Source organism: Pempheris klunzingeri, chromosome 3 (genome assembly GCF_042242105.1).
Source record: "Pempheris klunzingeri isolate RE-2024b chromosome 3, fPemKlu1.hap1, whole genome shotgun sequence".
NCBI lineage: Eukaryota > Metazoa > Chordata > Actinopteri > Acropomatiformes > Pempheridae > Pempheris > Pempheris klunzingeri.
In genome coordinates this window covers 23,130,591-23,148,723 of record NC_092014.1, presented here as the reverse complement: position 1 = coordinate 23,148,723, position 18,133 = coordinate 23,130,591, and the positions used below count along the sequence as shown (strand labels likewise).

The 18,133-nt window shown below is 44.1% G+C and overlaps 2 protein-coding genes across 5 annotated transcripts in view; both read right to left on the bottom strand.

Moving 5' to 3' along the window:
- The window catches only part of rgs12b (regulator of G protein signaling 12b), a 38,584-nt gene extending 29,413 nt beyond the window's left edge, over nucleotides 1-9,171 (bottom strand). Inside the window, exons 1-4 of the mRNA XM_070827948.1 lie at nucleotides 8,113-9,171; nucleotides 7,633-7,872; nucleotides 6,134-7,114; nucleotides 2,095-2,214 (exon numbers count right to left, since the gene is read on the bottom strand). Coding sequence (XP_070684049.1) covers nucleotides 2,095-2,214; nucleotides 6,134-7,114; nucleotides 7,633-7,872; nucleotides 8,113-9,171 — 2,400 coding nt within the window. The remainder of the gene's footprint in view (nucleotides 1-2,094; nucleotides 2,215-6,133; nucleotides 7,115-7,632; nucleotides 7,873-8,112) is intronic.
- A 2,754-nt stretch (nucleotides 9,172-11,925) lies between these two features.
- The window catches only part of htt (huntingtin), a 31,258-nt gene continuing 25,050 nt past the window's right edge, over nucleotides 11,926-18,133 (bottom strand). For 2 of the 4 annotated variants that reach the window (XM_070856358.1, XM_070856359.1), the window contains exons 63-66: nucleotides 16,653-16,872; nucleotides 16,279-16,441; nucleotides 15,303-15,463; nucleotides 11,926-15,154 (exon numbers count right to left, since the gene is read on the bottom strand). In XM_070856358.1, the coding sequence (XP_070712459.1) occupies nucleotides 14,941-15,154; nucleotides 15,303-15,463; nucleotides 16,279-16,441; nucleotides 16,653-16,872 (758 nt within the window). In that variant the 3' untranslated portion in view covers nucleotides 11,926-14,940. The remainder of the gene's footprint in view (nucleotides 15,155-15,302; nucleotides 15,464-16,278; nucleotides 16,442-16,652; nucleotides 16,873-18,133) is intronic. The other 2 variants (XM_070856361.1, XM_070856362.1) reach the window with 1 other exon arrangement.

Genomic DNA, 18,133 nt, shown 5'->3' with positions numbered 1-18,133 from the left:
AGAAAAGGGCCTAACGACCGGAAGAAAAAGGTAGAATAAAGGGGATGAAGGGTTGGTGGGGGTGATGGGGAGAAAAGAGGAGAGAAACCCTGCCATGGGATGAGCTGGCACTAGGACAGAGAAAGATCTACCCCTGTGCTAAACACACACAATGGTGGGCATTCCAAATGTCTACAAAATGCACCAGTGCTTAGGATAAGGCCACCTGATGATGAACCCATTATCTGTGTCATGATTTTAAAGAAAACACTTCATTGTATGAAAGACATGTTGTGTAATGTGTTCTGTAGGGTGGCTAACAGGCTAACATTTGGACTGGCAATACAACATGGACATTAAGAGAAACAGCATGCCAAAGTGTGACTTCTAATGACGGTGAGAACAGAAATTAATAATAGTTTCATGTGGGCACCAATGGATCTGCTGATTGATGGATTCAATCAGAAGAGGTTTTTCTGATTAAAATTATACACAGCTGTTTTTATTGTGATTAAAATAATTCGTGGCTCATTAGTTTGAGATGCGACAGCTCCAGTTTGAATCCAGCCACAGACTTTTGTAGCAAATCTCGCTCCTTCTCTCCACGTACTTCCTGTCTTTCTCCACAGTGCTGTCCAATAAAGGAAAAATGCCAAAAATGTATATTAAAAAGATTCACTGCTGAAGCGACAGTGTGGGATCAGCTTATCTGCTCCCATGGTGCCACAGTAGCCACTAAACTGCGGAAACATTTAGCTTTCCTCTGATCTCTATCTTAGGACCAGGACTCTGCTTTGGTCTCGCCAACCTTCACACACACACACACACACACACACACACACACACACACACACACACACACACACACACACACACACACACACACACACACACACACACACACACGTCAATATGTTCCACTTTAGTTTAACTTTAATATACAATATTATCCTGCAGCTCGTTCAGCAACAGATACGCATTTGACAAAAACAGCTGCTGACAATGGAATGACATTTCAATTTCAGCTTGATTAAGATTCATTTAACCTGCAAACCTAAGCTTTTCCTAGAGGGCATTTACAGTGGTGGCCACGATAGCTGTTGATTGTATCGTTCCTGCCTGAGTACTAGAGCAGCCACAGCAGGCTTTCTCTTTATAAAAAAGTTGTAAAGTAGAACTAAATAGACATATTGTTAGGCAAAACTCATGGCTCTCAAATGACTAGAAACCAGGTCATTTCTTGCAGCTAAAAGGGGAGCGAAAGTATAATTCTTGCAACAGTGTGGCCATACTGCACCCAGTCAGCACAATATGCAGCACTTTGATACCTAAATGTATGGCTGCATATATTAAATAGTCAGCACACTTAATGATAAGCAGTTACCTTCCTAAGACGCAGTTTGAATTATTTGAGGTGAGGTTGTATGAGGCACATATCCACTGATAGGGTATTATTAACTGCAGATGGCGGTCAGGATGCTGTCAGTTTGGAGAAGCAGGCAGGAATCATGGCAAAAACACTAAGCAATGTACTGCTGTGGAGGGGGGCAGCAGGAAAACATATGTAGGCCACCTAAAAAAGGCCCACCTAAAACAATCAATATTACTTTAAGTGTTCGGTATACTAATAATATTTTCACCACTTTACATTGTCGTCAGATAGCACAGAACTTGAGCCATCTGCATTTTCTCTTCAACGCCATCAGACTCCATTGACAAGGACCGCCGTACTGCAATCTAATGTACGTAATACAGTAACTATGGATATAATATAAGTAACTGATACACACACCCCACTTCAAATGATCTGAACTATCCCTTTAATACCAGCCTGTCGATGTCTATTGGCTCTTTCTATACACTGGCTCTGTGTGTATGTTGCCACGGTGATGTGAGAAGAGGGCTTGACGTGTCATGTGAGGATGTATGAAGCACATGAGCTGCTATTATTAGAAATGGATGGTGCACGTGTGACTCAAATGTGACAATAACGCAGTGGTCAGACTGAGCTTGAGCGCTGCAATAACATCCAACACTTATGTTATGGCAGATGTACTATACGTGTGTGTGCATGTGTCTGCGTGTGCTGGCTCGTACACATGCATATGCTCCTACCTCCAAGTCGTCCAGAGAGCGGGCCAGACTGAGTCGCTTGGAGCGTCCAAAAGAGCGTCTGCCTGAGGAGCGCTGGGGCAGAGGAGGGAAGCCCATGGTCAGACCACGGAATCGACCACCCTGAGGCGAAAAAAATGTACAAAAGTTCAGTTCACATGTCTCTATATGTAACAGAGTACATAAAGGTAGGGGTGGCACTAGCCTTAAAGTCCAAGAAGCAAACTGTTTGTTGCTCGTCCTAATCCCTACAGCATGCGAGAATAAGTTTGTAGAGACAGTGAGTATCTCTCCTCCTTCAACAGCTACTGCTGAGCATCCATTGAGCAAAGTACTTCATCCAAGCACACTGGCCAACAGCACAAAACAGGTCATAATGGGAGCTTCCAGCTGTGAATATGTGGAACTGAATGAGTCTGAATAAACAGCAAACAATGCTCGTTTGACTTTCCAGTGAAAGTAACGGCATAAAATTGAAGGATGAGGAGAGTTCCGAGGTGTTTTGAGGAGCTTCACATGGTGCTACAATTTCTTTTGGTCCTGGTCTGGCCAATGAAATATATCATATGCCATCATCTCATCTTTCACCTCTCATACATTATGTCACTCGTAACTGCCAGACCTAACAGGCAAACCATACCATGAAAATAAACAAACAGAATATAGAGCATGATGGGGTCTGAGGTCTTAAGTTAATTTGTTAATACCACTGTTGTGCATTAATGGGATGTAATGTGAATTTATCTACATAGGTCTTACATCAAAACGTCCCTTGGGATGTGTGTGTGGTGAGACGAGTGTTAAAGAAAAATGAATGCCCAAGTGTCAACTAAATAAGGACACAATGTAACATGCAGACAGTCTTAAATGAAGAGATTTGTGCACCTTTGCCCAAAGCTTGCACATGCATGTCTTTAAGATGGCTTTCTTTTTTTCCCACCTAAATGTTAAATTCCACATGTTAAACACAGGCATGTCCAGTCCTGTGTTTTTGACTGCAGTACCAGATAGTACTTCAGCCAACCCCCCCCCAGCCACAGCTGCAGCACAAGGACACACACTGAGAAGTATGATGGACATGATAAAAACACTTGGATTGCATTACTGTACATGATTCAGGTGCTTCTATTATTACTATCAATATCATGACAATATATACAAAGAATAATAATTCAGTAAGGACTACTGCGGTATTCCTTACAAACAGTAAAACAGTAATGAAGAAAATGGCCAGCTGTTACATGATGCCAGTGACGGCTACTTAAAAAAAAAGCATGACAAAATTAGTTATTGGGTCATCAAGATTTATTGTCCGAAGCCATCTGACTATGATGTCACCGCATTGAGTAGTGCAGTAAACCAAAGAGCAGAGAAAGCTTAATGTTGCGTAGTCGTCACTCGTCTACAATTAGTCTTTTAACAATGGTTCTCCATTCGGCTTTAGAGGACAACAGAAATATTCTGATCTGTTCTATCCTCTCACAAATGGTGTTTTGTGTGTCCGTCTTTTGCGGGAGAGAGTGTCTATCAGTGGACCCCAGCTGACTAATGAGTAATTAATCAATGTGACAGGCTCCAGAGGCCAAACTGTGTCACATGTTGAATCTGACTGGCTGATTAGGAGCAGATCTTGTCGGCATTTCATCAGGAGGTGACCAGTGGTGTTGCCTGGATACTGAGTCAACCCTGCGTCTGTGTGTGTGTGTGTGTGTGTGTGTCTCAGAGAACACAGACCTGAACACACGATTACATGTGCGGACGCAAACATTCTCATGTGACCTCTGTTTAACCTGGTTCGGTTTAAAACAAGTCTTATTTGTAATGGTAATGAGGCAGAAAGCAAACAAAAGCTTTTATGAGAGAAACTGAGATTTGGCTTCAGAGGGAAACGATCAAGCGTTGATCTGACTCAGTAGTGCTGGGGTTGTTTTGGGTGTGGCTGCACAAGGGCTTTTTCAGAGAAATTTCTAAATTTTAGTGGAAAACCCACAGCTCTTATCTGTGAAACTAATCTTGTCCCCCTTCTCCCTCTTTCATACACACACACGCTATAAATGTCACAGAAAGAAGAGGCATCCTTCCTGTTTACAACAGCACAGCTGTCAACATAAAAACAAAGTATACACCCCACTTATTCCTTGTCAAAACAGCTCCATTACAACAGGGCTGAAATGTGCGAAAGCCTGACAGGAACGGTCATCATAATCAAATGGTTATCTCTATGATTCTACACAAAGTGATTACACAAAGTAATCATAATGATCACTGTTTTCAAGAGTCAGGACTCAACTGCTTCTTTGTGTCTGTATTTAGTAAATTCAAAGACTTAATTCAACCCAATAAGTTGATCAAATTTCAAAGTTCTGTTATGTAAGGAGACTGAAACATGTCTGTGTTGTGGACAGATGAACTTCAGGTACCATAGGAATTCCAAAATGGGTGTATAGCTTATTTAAAAAAAAATCTTGGTTAGTTTCCTATGGACATTCAGGGAGCAAGAGGTTTATGGAAGTTTAGATGGTGAAACAGTGCCACCATGTGGCAAACAGTAAAACTCAATTGAGGATAATGCATAATATTCTGTACAGCCTATACAATAGGTAGTAAGTCCGTTCTAATATCTATAACAAGATATTACTTATGAAAGAACCACTACATCAATACAGCAAAGCTACATTTGTCACAGAAGAATTACTTTGATCGGTAATCATGGCTCACCAGGACAACCAAAGCCTCTCGTGCTCTGTGTCTCCATTCAGAGGACATTGCTCAGAGGGCTTAACATCCACCTTCCTGTCACTGTCAGCCTCTACCCTGCCCCTGGCCTTGTAAACACTTCCTCTGATTGTCCCCTGGGGTTGCCTGTGACCCTGTCCACCACTGGTTTTACTGGGGAAAGCACCAGCCTCCTTCAGTATCAAGGAAACAAGAGTCTGTCCCCAGTCGCTTTCTGATATGTAAATGTAGACATAAACAGTGCAAGACTGTTCCCTACATACTTCTGATTGTGTACGAGCGCTTCACCAGGCGAGCTGTGGAGGTTAATGCAGAAGGAATCCAGTCAGGCTGGATACATCTGTCACTCTCTATATCTCTTCCTTTCTATTGTCTGGAAACTATAAACAGCTGGCGAATAATGCACAATAATGCACGCAGTGTCACAATGGGAAAGGAAATGTATTCTCACAAAATAATGCCAAAAATGCATTCAGCTGTATCTTAATGTTCGCTGAATATCGTTGAAGAGTTTTCATTTACTGTTTGTCAAATTACTAAAGTAACCATGTTGAGCGAATCTCCATAATATCCATATATAAACAAAACTAAATCAAACAAACAATTTACAATGACTTCATTGAAACTAGTGTACATACATGAGACTAGAGTCTCATTACGGTGGGAAACAGGTGGTTTTCAGGTGAAGGCAGATGCCTGGCTGGTGCATAATACATGATCTGATACTGGAGCAGTGGGGATAAATAACTTATCAATCCACTTGTACTAAGTCTGGGGAGAGAGCCAACTGGGGTGCTCCAATTATTCAGTATAGTACGGGCATGTTAGGTGGGGGGTACAAGGTCAAGGTCCACCACAACTTTCAAAGTAACTGAAAAGTTCTGAGTGAGAAAGAAACTTCGTACAAGGACTGAAGGGGTTAAACGCTAGGCCTTGAAGAAGAGGGGGCGAGAATGTGATGCAGAAAAGTGGGACAGACACAGATGGATTTATAGCCTCAATAAACTGTAGTCCTGGACACACTCTGCTCAGAGTAAATTTCCACAGCAGGGGTGTGTGATGGGGGATGCTACCTGCTGCCCGGGCTTCTCATCTCATGGTCAGTTTTAACACAACTCTTCCAAAAGCCCACAGCCCACAACCTGGCACACCATAACACTTTACTGAATGCAGCATTGTAGTAAGACTGTTGGTCTATTAGGTGAAAATTTTGAATAAAAAAATCAATAAAATAAATGATCAGGATGAAAAAGGATTCAGGTGTATTACTGATTAAAATACACTTCTAACCTTATCAAAGACGTACCTTTTTCTCTCCCTCCTTTGCATTCCCTCGTTTCTTCTCTCTTTCGCTCCTCTCTGCTCCAGCTCTCTCCCTGTCCCCGGCACCAAACAGCTTCTTAGCCCACTCATCTTTCTGAACAGCCAGCCGGTGGGTGTGGGGATGTGAAGGAGGAGGAGGCTGGCTCGCTCCAGGTGGTGGCAGGTGGTCTCCAGGGGCCAGTGGGGCCCGGTAGCGGTCGGCTGGGATCTTACTCATGGGTGGGGGCAGGGTGCTGCAGTTAGCTGATGACCATCCGTCGGTGGATTCAGCGTATGATTCCTGATCGCTGCTCAGGCCCTGGAGGTGGCTGTGGTGGTGCTGCTGACGCCAGTCTCTCAGCACATGGACTGGCAGCCACCGCTGCTGCTCCACCCCTACTCCTGCTCCTCCACCCCCTCTCTTCTCTCCTCCCCCCACGGCTCCTCCCCGCTTCCCTGGAGAGTAGTGGTGTGGGTGGACCCCTCGAGAGTGCCTGCCGGGGACATCAGGGTGAGCCAAAGGGAGAGGGTGAGGGAGGTCAGCCAGGTGAGGTTCGTGGCGGTAGTGGCCATTTCTCAGAGCTGGTGGAGGAGGAGGTGGGTGAGGGGCTGCGGCTCCTAGGGTGGGGCTCCAGGCCTGCTGGGATGAAGGTGGGCTGTCCCACTGGCGTGGCCCGGAGATGTGGTTGTGGTTAGGAGGACCTCCCAGGTCCACTAAAAGCACTCTGTTACTCTTCTCCTCCGGTAAAAAGTTGCCGATCCCACTGTCACTGTTGCTGCTGGTGCTATGGTTCTGCTGGGCGTCGTTGTCTGGATCATGGAAGGCTCGGGCCCGGACCCCCTCAATGTTGTCCCCCATGTCCCGGTAGAGGACAGAAACAAATTGGAGGAGAGGCTGGGAACTGGGTGGGAATTCTAGGCAGCCTCCTGTGTCTGGGTCGGGGGTGCACTCAAAGCCAAACCTCCTAGCTACACCTAAGTGGACCTAAGGAAACAACAGTCATCGTGATGGCCAGTCCACAACATTTTCTACTATATTTGTCACTTTTTGTCAATGACAAAATTGCAAGGGAAAGTGCTGGCTGTGTCTAATTACGTAATGTGTAGCTGTTGGTTTATCTGTGGCTGATCAATAGAAGCTTTTCCGGAAAACAATAAGGCACTGGCAATAAGGCTGGATATCAAACTTTACTTCTTCATAATTCATAATTTTGGTATTTCATTTGTATAAAGCTCATTGACAGCTGCTTTGTGTTAAGAAAAAATTGAACACAGGTGACTGACTTGGCTTAGTTTGTTAAATAGAAAAAGTATATTCATATTCCTCTATAAGAGGTTACTCACTGAGCACTTGGCCACTGCATTTAAATAGGAATACCTATGTAAATATCTGTCTGCACAATTTTCTGCTGATACTGTTGTGCTAAATGGAAAAGAGTTATCTCCTTTCAGGTGTGATTTGTAATCCCTCATTGTCTCCCATCACTGTCCCTCTATTCTTACCTGGTGGTGACAGAGTTCTGGGTCCACAATGAACACGTGACAGGAAGTCCTCAAACCGCCCTCCTCATCTCGTCCGTTGCTGAAGTGACAATCATCCAGGTCATCAGTGGCCTGCATCGTAACCAGTCCAAAAAATCGGCGGTCATCCAGACAACAGGCGCTGAAGGCTAGTTTTTCTGCAGGATAGGTGGCAAGAACCTGACCTCTGTCACTGCACAGACGCACGCTGTCGTGCATGACCTGGGAGGATATAGTTAAAACATGTTACAATACCAGACATCATTAACAACAACATGACAAACTTTCCATGGTGATGCACTGTGTTAAAGCTGCTGAAACAAAGTGATCTTGATAATCATTTTCCTATTTGCCAGCACTTTAATTAGTTTAGGTTAAGGTAGTGTTGCTTCTGACTGAATTAAAAATGTAAAAGTTTATAAGTTATTATCATCAGATGGTTCACTAAACATTCGCCTGCACCTTCATGAGGACCAGTGAATGGATCTTCTGCTCGGCCCGGAGGCGCCTCATGCTGCATCGGATGGCTTGCAGGCTGTCATTCTCTAAGCTCGTCCCTATGGAGGCAAGCTCAATGGAGCCCAGATAGCCAACAACCATGCCCACGTTGAGGATGCCCTCGCTGGGCTCTAACACCAAGTCGGCCCCATCTCCTACGTCCAAGTCTTGCTCTTCATGGTGGTGAAGGTGGAGATGACGGAAATCTGAGTCCAGGAAGACTGAGTCGTCATTCAGAACTTGGGCCATCTCCTCCTCAGAGAGCAGGTTGGGGTTGCTCTGGGAACGGGAGGAGTTACGATATGGAGGGAACTCTGGATCAGACAGCGGACGTGGCTTTGATGATGAGCTAACTCCAGGCCTGTCCTTGTCTGAGCTGCTGGAGGAGTGACTGGAGTTCTCAAAGATCATGTTAAAAATTCCTCCAGACTGCAGCTCTGCCACAACCTTCTCTGCCCTGTTTATGCCATGCTGCTTAGAATCCAGTTTGGGTTTGTACCATCCGCCGCGGGCCCCACAGCCCGACCTGCTATTATTGTTGTTGTTAACACTGTTGTCATAAAAGCCATCCAACTCATCATCACTAGAGCACGAGTCCAGGTAAGATGCTGCCATTGTATTGCTGCTATGGTGACGACTTCCAGAAGAGCGCTGGTGGTGATGGTGCCGCCTGTGACGCTCTCCCTCGGCTATGACCAGTTTCAAGACGCCAGAGCAGCGTCCAATCAGTTTGACCACATCTTCATGTGACGCCTTGGAGACATTGATGTCATTGACAGAGAGGATGTGGTCTCCTGAACGCAATCCTACATAGTCTGCAGGGCTCCCTTTCAGGATGCAGCTGAGGACACATGGACTTTGGCCTGTAAGTGTAAAGCCATACCCCGTTCTTCCTCTCGCCACCTCCACAGCCCGGATACGACCCTGCTGGATGGAGGAGGAGGGCGGCGGAGGCTGGGGCAGGTTCAGTCCACTTCCACCACAGGGGCGTCTTTTGGATGACGCATCCACTTGCCTAAACATTGTGCCAGGGAACTTCCTCTTGTCCGTTGACTTTCGTAAGCTTCAATCGGTCATTATATGCCCCAAGTCTCTGCTCAAGCAGGAGCGCAGGACATGTCCAACGTCTGTCTTCTTGTCAAACTGCTGTCAAGCTGCTACGAAAAAATGAGCAGCAGTTCTAAATGCAGCAGGGGAGTGAAAGTGTGGTCTGGGTTCTGGCACAGCCTTGCTACTGCAGCATTCCCATCCTGGTGTCACTCCCTCTCCAAATTCACAGGCTCAGGTACCTGCAGCACAAGAGGACACAGCAAAGTCAGTCATGAGAACCTTGTCCTCCATTACATGCTTTTACTGTCTCTGGGCTTCGATCATACTTCTAATCCAGAAATATATCTAAATAAACAGCAAGAGCTATCATCGTACTGTTATTTAAGGCAATATTGGAAGTTAATAACACATGTTTGGAGGAAGGGACTCCACAGACAGCCACACCTGTGCAGGGTGGAGTCAGTGCAGCTCTGTCCAATGAGAAGGATGTTTTCACACCTGGCAGGCATGCAGGTAAAGTCAGACAGACGCAGCCTACAACAACTTCAGCTTTTAACTTATAAATACGCTTGTTATCAACATCAACTGCGGCTTTCGTTTGCGTTAAGCAACCGTTTTAAATATTCACCTCGAAGCTGTCACGAAAAGTTAACGCGTTAGCTGACGCGGTACCGTTAGCTGAGTTAGCCGCGCATGCTAGCAAAGTTACACGTTAGCTCGGGTTGCAGTGGTCGCCAAAGAAAGAAGTTAGCCGCTGTGTGTTTGCCACTTTACGCCCAGAGGTGCGCGCTCCTTTTGTCTGTCAGTGCATGAGAGTTGCAAAAAAGTTTCTGGCCGTAACTTGCCGTTCAAAAGTGCATCCACCCGTGCTTAAACTGTAGTCCCGCCCCCCGATTTCCACTTCTTTGGAATGTCGGTCCGTAACTATGGCAACAGCGGTGTACACAGACTTTTATATCCTGTCATTGGTTTTCCGAGTTGTCAGTCAGGCAGCGAACAGTTATGCGGATAAATTGACAAAAGTTAGTCTGAGAAATCACAAATAAAAGTAAGAACAGTAGCCTTTTTCCACAGGTGTCAAAACTCGGCACCGCGAGTGAGTCCGTGCGAGTCCGCTGCTGGGAATACTGGGAGTGTTAATGTGAGCAGAGTGCACTTATAGTTCTGTCTTTTACCATCACGCAGCGAGAAAGCAAACGACAGCAGCTGGACACAATACGTCGGAGTTGTAAAGCAGGGAGAGCGAAGTAAAAGGTGGATGCTGGTCTTTTTTCTTTTTTTCTTTTTACTGCTCCGACAAAGATGTTTGGTCTAGTGGCTTCACTCAGCGGGAGATTAAAAATGACTTACTTGTCGGTGTCCGGCGGCGGTGCTGCTCGGGCAGTTTCCATAGTTTAGTAGCTAAGGTTAGTTAGGTAAACTCAGGGACGATGGGTAAACAAAAGAAAAGGCTGCACCATCTGGCGAAGTAGCCTTAAGAGGAGGAGGACTGCAGGAGAGGGAGGTGTGTTTAGAGCGGGCCACAGAGGGGGGTGTCCAGAGGGGGAAGCTGCACACTGTTGAAATAACACAAGAAAATGCATTTAAAGGGTTTGTTAGCGTCGTTTAGGCCTCATTGTGTCTGTGCAAGTGTGTCTGGGAGAGAGGAGGCAATGTAGGCTGCTCAGGTACGTGTCTGCATCTTGTTGGATTTTTTTTTGGGGGGGGGGTAAAAGCATCAGCAGTCAGGCAGCAGCCCCACCCAACACTTCAAAGTCAAACAGTTGTCTCCTCATGGCAGTGTGTTATCTGCTTCAGCAAGAAATCTGCTTCTCTGGCTGTCAAAGTAGATCTGTGTGTGTGTGTGTGTGTGTGTGTGTGTGTGTGTGTGTGTGTGTGTGTGTGTGTGCACTTTGGTTGATTTATTGAGCTTCAAAGGCTCATTCATATGTTCTATACAGATTTACAATGAGATCTATAACACAATCTTAGGACAGAAGATGATTTTCTCTCCAAAAGTGTGACCTGTTCAGCCGTATGTGACGCCCACTGTTTCAGTTTGCGCTGTAAATGATGTGTAAAGTGTTTGTTTAGTGTAGATCACACAGATGACATGATAAACGCTTTACGTGTTTTTTTTTTTTCTCCACGTCCAGTTGCTTAATACCTGTGCCATCATGATTCCAGCTCAGTGAACCATATGGCAGCTGCCTGGTAATCCTGTTAATTCCTTTTAATCATGAACTGTCCTTCTTAATGAGCGCAGTAAAACAAGAGCTACATGTTTTCATTCTGTGTAGTTCTATCAAAGGGAATTGCAGCCTGACTTAGAAAAAGGAAATAGTGCAGAATGTGAGAAGTTCAGGTAAGAGGTCAGCCAGTTGCAGTTAAATGTCTGACAACAGGCTTCAGACGCAGTGCACTACAGCTCTGAATGGGCTCACATTGGTGAATCATGTATTTTCTCTCAGTGGTTCCTCAGCTTGACCATTTGTTGCCCGTCTGGCTAATCTCTGTTGGCTGGCAACAGCTTGTTGATTCTGAGAGAGAGAGGAAGATGAGGCAGAGCGCGGCAGAACTCATGAATGGGTTTATCCCAACAGGCTGATTGTGTTAGAAGACACACAGTTGAGCCTGTGTGTGCCTGATATCTTTATCTGAAAACATAAAGGCACCTTCGGATTTTTTCTCCTTTTCAGTGGTTAGGCTGAATTTACGACTCATACGATTCACAAACATCACACAAGATAACATCTTTAAATAATTTATTCATTTCTACAACAGACCATATGCAGTGATTAATCTCTTTAAAATATTAAAATTAACTGAAATACACAATCTCTTTTTTTTTTTTTACAGGCAATTGTAAAAAAAAAAAAAAGAAAACATGAAAAAAAAAAAAGTGATTGAGGCTCCGTGGGCCTGCTGAGGATTCGGATCTTAACTTTGAAGAGGAATCACGTTTGCAATCTGTACTTCTAGAACCACCTTAATATGGTAATGGTAGGGGAACAAAGAGGTATTCCTTTAGAGCCAAGCACCAACATGCGAATTACAAAGACAGTTGACATTATGGGGCACGTAAAGAACTTGGCAGAGTAAAGATTTAATTGTAGTGATTCTCAGCTTTTTCTTTGGACCGCAAACAATGATTTTCTTATTCTCCGAGTTGTTCATTCTAAAAGTGGAAAAAAAACCTAAAAAAAAAAAAAGGGTCTTGAAGGGAAGCGTGTTAAATCCGTTGAACATGACCTTTGCCTGTGGCCTCCACGCCCATCTCCCAAAACCACAAAAGATTTCTGGGTAATCGTATTACCCCCTGCAGGGGTCCCCAGTCAGCTTTTTGCTCGTCTCATGCCGGGGGAAGATACTAAAAGACAAGATGAAAAGAACATTTACTTCATCCTCTTTTTAATTATTTCCTTTAACATTATAACAAGTGCAAAGAATGGTCTTCTGTCATCCTCCATTACTCCTCTCAGTGCACAAACTGACTTTGAAGAGACTGTTGGTCTTCTGAGAAAAATCAAGGCTCCTTTGGACTCATTTAATCTACTTCACAGAGGCCTCCCGTTGGAATTTCAATCACCGCTGCAGACGACTCAGTCATTTATTGTGCGAATACATTATTTTAACATGATTAAAAGGAAGCCGGTCACATTGCTTTTAAGGTTGGAAAGTGGTAACATATTCAGCATACAAATCACTGTGATGTTTTTACTTATATGTACTGTAGGACTCATTGCATATCAAGAAAGCGCCTAACATCAACATGAGGAACTTCAAGTTTTTTTTAAGTGCTAGGTGTATTTAATATTCTGCACAAAGACAATGAGGAAATATTTATCAATCTTTAACAGAGACAAAACAATACTTAAAGCTCAACAGAAACAGAAACCCCCCCCCCCGCCGCCAGCGTGGCATCGCAATGCTACACTTCCTCCTCTGTTGATTTGTCAAAGCTGCTGTTGGTCGCTAAGGTTACAAGGCTCCCTTTGGATTGTGTTGCATCTCTTCCACACAACAGTCATGGCAACCGTACCCACGGAAATACAGTTTTAAAGACTATGCAAGAAAATAGCAGTAATGCTAAGCATGCTTTCAAGCTTTCAGTGTACAGGACATACATATATTCAGTCTTTATCTAAGGCAAGTGTATGTACAGAGTCACAACGCCCAGCACAATCCCAGGCAACTCAAGGTCAAGTCTTTGATAAAATACTATAAGCTTGTAGCTCTCTGCATTCGGCGGTCTGCTGATTCACTGATTTTTCATTTTCTGATCGTGTGTATGTCTGTGACGGACAAAAGAAAATGACACTATCTTACCGTCTATTTTAAGATCTCTCATCTTTACACAGTTCTTGTTTTTTTTTTGTCATGCACCATGGCTTTCATATTACTTTACAATTACTTTTTACAAGATACGAAGGTAACCCCATTTAGAGACGACCATAAATTACTTCCAGTCTTATTACAACAGTCACATCTTACATCCTGAGAATTAAAAGTACAAGAAATGGACAGGTGGAATCATTCAGGTGCACTGGGGAGCATACAAGACTTGAATGCATTTAAAAAAAAAAAAAGCAGATATAAGCAATATGATGAAATTAAAACAGGAAATGCTTCCCCACTGCTACTAGTTAAAAAAAAAACAAAAAAACAGACATCACTGCAATTTTGGTATTTTTCTTGCTTGACAGTATCCACCATTGTTAGGCGTTAGTATGCAGGCCCTTGCACAATTAAAACTATGTAGAATTTTGAAAATGGAGAAGAAACATGATATTTTTCGTGCTTTCCAGTATGTACCCGTCTAGTTCTTTGTCCAGTCATGACAACATCCAGAATAGGCCACTGAACAGACACACAAACGGTAGGAGTTTGAAATGGTTGTCCTTTCTGCAGTGACAAAAACAATTACAAACATCCACCCCCTGCTTCTCATTGGGAAGAAAAAAAAAAAAAATACTATGGCTATTAGTGATCATTTGTACACATAAAATATTTACTATTTAACTCGTGTGTGTCAGAGAATGGCCACAAGTAACTTAAATATAAAAAAGGTCTCAAATATACTAATTATTGACAACATTGAGCAGGCATTTCTGACGCTTCTGTGTCAGCCCATTGTCAGTCCTAACCAGACCTTAAGCACTCTTTAACAAAACGCACTGAAAAATAGATGCATTGAAACTTTAAATATAGTTAATATTCTGCATTTTCTAGATGTTTTCTCTATTTTACTTTACTGACATCACAACACTCAAGCAAGTCCTCACAGGAAAATAAACAATTCCAATTTTGTGTTTCTTATTTTTATGTTTTTAATCAAGGTGCTGGGAGGGAGGAAGTGTTCAAGGTGCCGTCATTCGTCTCGAGGAATGGTGTGTGTGTGTGTGGGGGGGGGGTTTAAGGTTTTGTAGCCAGTGTCCTTCATATAAGGTGCGTGTTTTACATTTAACAATCGCCCTAAAACTGACATAGATATAGATCTCCCCGTGATGAAACTCATTCCACTGAATTCATCATGTTGACTTCAGTAGTTCTAGTCGTTCCACATCGGTGTAAAGGAGGGAGAGGGGTGAGGCTACAGTAGGTTGTTCTAATTAAACATTCTGTTCTTCCCCTCCATCACAACTCAAGGGGGAGTAGTACACTGAGATCTAATTTCTCGCCCTACTACATTTCTCTCTCTAATCCACTTTTCTCCCCGTGCTTCGTTCCCCCCGCCTTTATGTCCATCTCAGTCCGTTGCACTCAGAGTGATGTGTCCTGGTGGATTGACTGCAGACAGCCCAGCAGCTGGTAATAAGGGCTGCCTGGCGAGGCCACGGTCTCAAAGACAGACTGGAAAGCCCTGCGGTCCAGCTCCTCGTCGATCTGGTGCCGGTAGAAATCCATGGCCACCAGGCAGAACAGGTTGACGTCCACCACCTCGCTGGAGCCCATTCGGCTGATCACGTGTGGCAGTCTGGAGAGAGCAGGAGGGGTTAAGGAGAACAAACCACTCTGTTTGGCAAGGTGGACATCGACACTTTGCTGCTACATCCCCAAATACAGTATAGATTCAACAACCCATTCACCGTCCCACTCATGGGACTCGTGTCACGTAAGGATACAGGGCTGAGATCCACTGGGAGGTGGAGGCAGAGACAAAGAAACAGGAGAGGCTCCACATGGCCATGGCCACTGGTGTCCTCTGCGTGAAGTTGGACAAGGACAGCAGCACCCAGTCTCGCACCATGGAGGACTGGCCTGTGGCGTGGAGTGTCTGGAAAACCTGGAGGTGGGTGCAGTGCAGAGGCAGGAACAGGGAAGGAATTAGATTTTTTTTTAGGTAACATTCTTAATGTATTTGTCTCAGTCTATTTCAAATCACATCAAGTAGGAAAACAAGGAAGAAGTTACATTTCTGGTGAATGTGGGGATTCTTGAAACCTTAATTTTGAATTCCTGAATCGTTGGGTCTCTCTCTTAATTAAAGAGTTTGGTCTAGACCTGCTCTTTTGGAAAGCGTCTTCAGATAACGCTATTATGAATTGGCACTATATAAATAAAGATTGATTGAATTACCAAAGAAAACCCCAAGCTTGCAACATTTAGGCTGGTTTTGCAAAGCTTTGCAACATTTATGTTTAAGGATAACTTCAATTACAATATATAAGCATCATGCTGCCTCATCTTTAGTTCTACTGATGTCATTCCCTATTTTACATCTCTAGACAGCAAAAGCCTTCTGTCTTAGCTCCAGAGTGATGTTGCCATGAGAACACATTGTCGACAACAAAAGAGCCAAGGCGGTCATAACGTAGGTACCAAGTAAAAACTTCACTGAGACTGGACTTCATTGAAATTCTCTGGTTGTTTCCTTCTTGCAAAGAGCATTACAGTCAGATAACAATGAGCACTGCAGCATTTCTGTGGTGAAAGATTTGATTTGACAGCACAAATGAAATATAATCAGATCACATGTTGCCTTGTTAGCCTAATGCACAGAATATTGTAACAAGTTTTTAATCGTGTTATTGTTTGGCAGAAAATTCATTTAAAATTGTTAAGTGATTTTTTTTTCCATGTGCTTGTCCTGCAGCTGACCTTGTAAACGACAGTGGCCATGAATTGTGGGTACGGCTGCTGATTGGACAGGAACTCTCCGATGACCTTGTTCATGACGTCCTGTGGTGGGAAGAAGTCGTCCAGAAACTGCGGCAGAATCCTGGACACCACCCGAGCCTCGCTGGGTAAACCTTTCCGGATTCTGAAAACAGGAAACCCCAGAAGAGCAAGGGATGATGGGAAACAACAAGTATTACGGTTAGATGATGGCTGCTGATGCACATTTTGACAAATTATCTTGGACACTACAGACCCATAGAGGTCAAGTATGGTATGGTTCATGTGTATGGTTTGTCTTTTGTAAAACTTTGTGCACGTCTTATATAATGCAGGGTGTGCAAGTGTGCGAGTACCTGTCGAAGAGCACAGAGACCCTCTCCATGGCAACAATGATCGACTCGCTGTCTGGGGCCTGAGGGTCAGAGTGGGCAGGGCGACCGGCAGGGCTGGCTTTCTCCTTGCCTGAGGAGAAACCAACATGACCTGCCGTGACGCCCACCGCCTCTGCTACGACAGAGCCAGAGTCAACCTGACCTCTAACCCCTGTCACGTCTGAACCCGACGCAAGCACCGCTGAGAGGACGAGAAGGGGGGGTGGCACCGGTTGAACAAGTGGGGGAGAGGTTAGAGTGGGAGTAGGGACACTGAGGTCAACTAAATTCCGATCTGACTCTTGTGATATCAAACAGAAAATTGGTGATAATTCTGGGAGCCATCCCTGGTCAAATCACATTCTTAGGATGTAAGTTTTCTGTAAGCGACTGGTGCTTCAAGGATTACATTTTCAATGCCACGTTTCCTGATTACATTACATACTGGATTATCCTCTCCTGTGACCTGAATGTGCCACAGCTTGCTTTGCTGTTCAGCATATAAGAGGGATGCATTTCCAAGAGCCCGGGTTACTCAAAGAATTTACTGGCTAGCTCGTAGCAACAAAAGTTATTTAGCCAGTCAGCATCAGGACAACATGCTAAGAGGTGTTAGTTAGTAGGGGCCGACGTAGGGGTTAGAGGTAGGGTACATCAGAAATCTGCTACATCACATGCAGGAAGCAAGCAGGTGTTTAATGCCACCACAGGCATCATTACAGGGTTAGTTGGAGCTTTAAAAATGTCTGTTACACTAAAGACAATGTAATTACTAATTAATATAATTGTAAGTTACTAGTATTACTAGTACCACTAGTGCTAGTATCACTAGTGGCATGCTCCATCAGGCATAAGCATCTCAGTAGACTTAGAGGTAGCAATATTTTACTACTTAATGTTTGGATTGTCCCAGTTCTCCTCCTCAAGACCTTTTAGAGTCACCCTCAGCTATGAGTTAAGCAGCTTCAGTGAGGAATGGGACTCCACCTTACACAGTAGATGCTACGCTACTATATACTGTATTGCTGCCATCTACATTGTTATTGTCAGCTGTTTATGATAGCAAAGGCAAATCATTAGTGAGGTGGAGGGTGGGTCACTTTACAGCAGGGACACCACTACATTTTACTGTATTAGGAAGGAAGGGGTTTAGGATGAGAGCAGGGGAAAGAAGTGGGACAATCTTACTGTGGCACTGTAATTAAGCTTTAGTTAAACTTGCAGGACTACAAGCTTAACTAAAGTCAGGCTGTATCAGCCTCAGTGATATGGTAGTCCAATACTAGAGTGTTCTTGCTGGTGAGTTAACCACATAGCTCAGTCCATCATGAGTCCAATCAGTTTAAAGTCAATTGAGAGGGTCAGAAGAGCAGTAATGAAAGCACCAGTCCTAATACAGTACATGCTGGTGATTTAGCCAGAATGCAGGACACTAAATCGCATTTGTGGTTGATGTTAAGGAG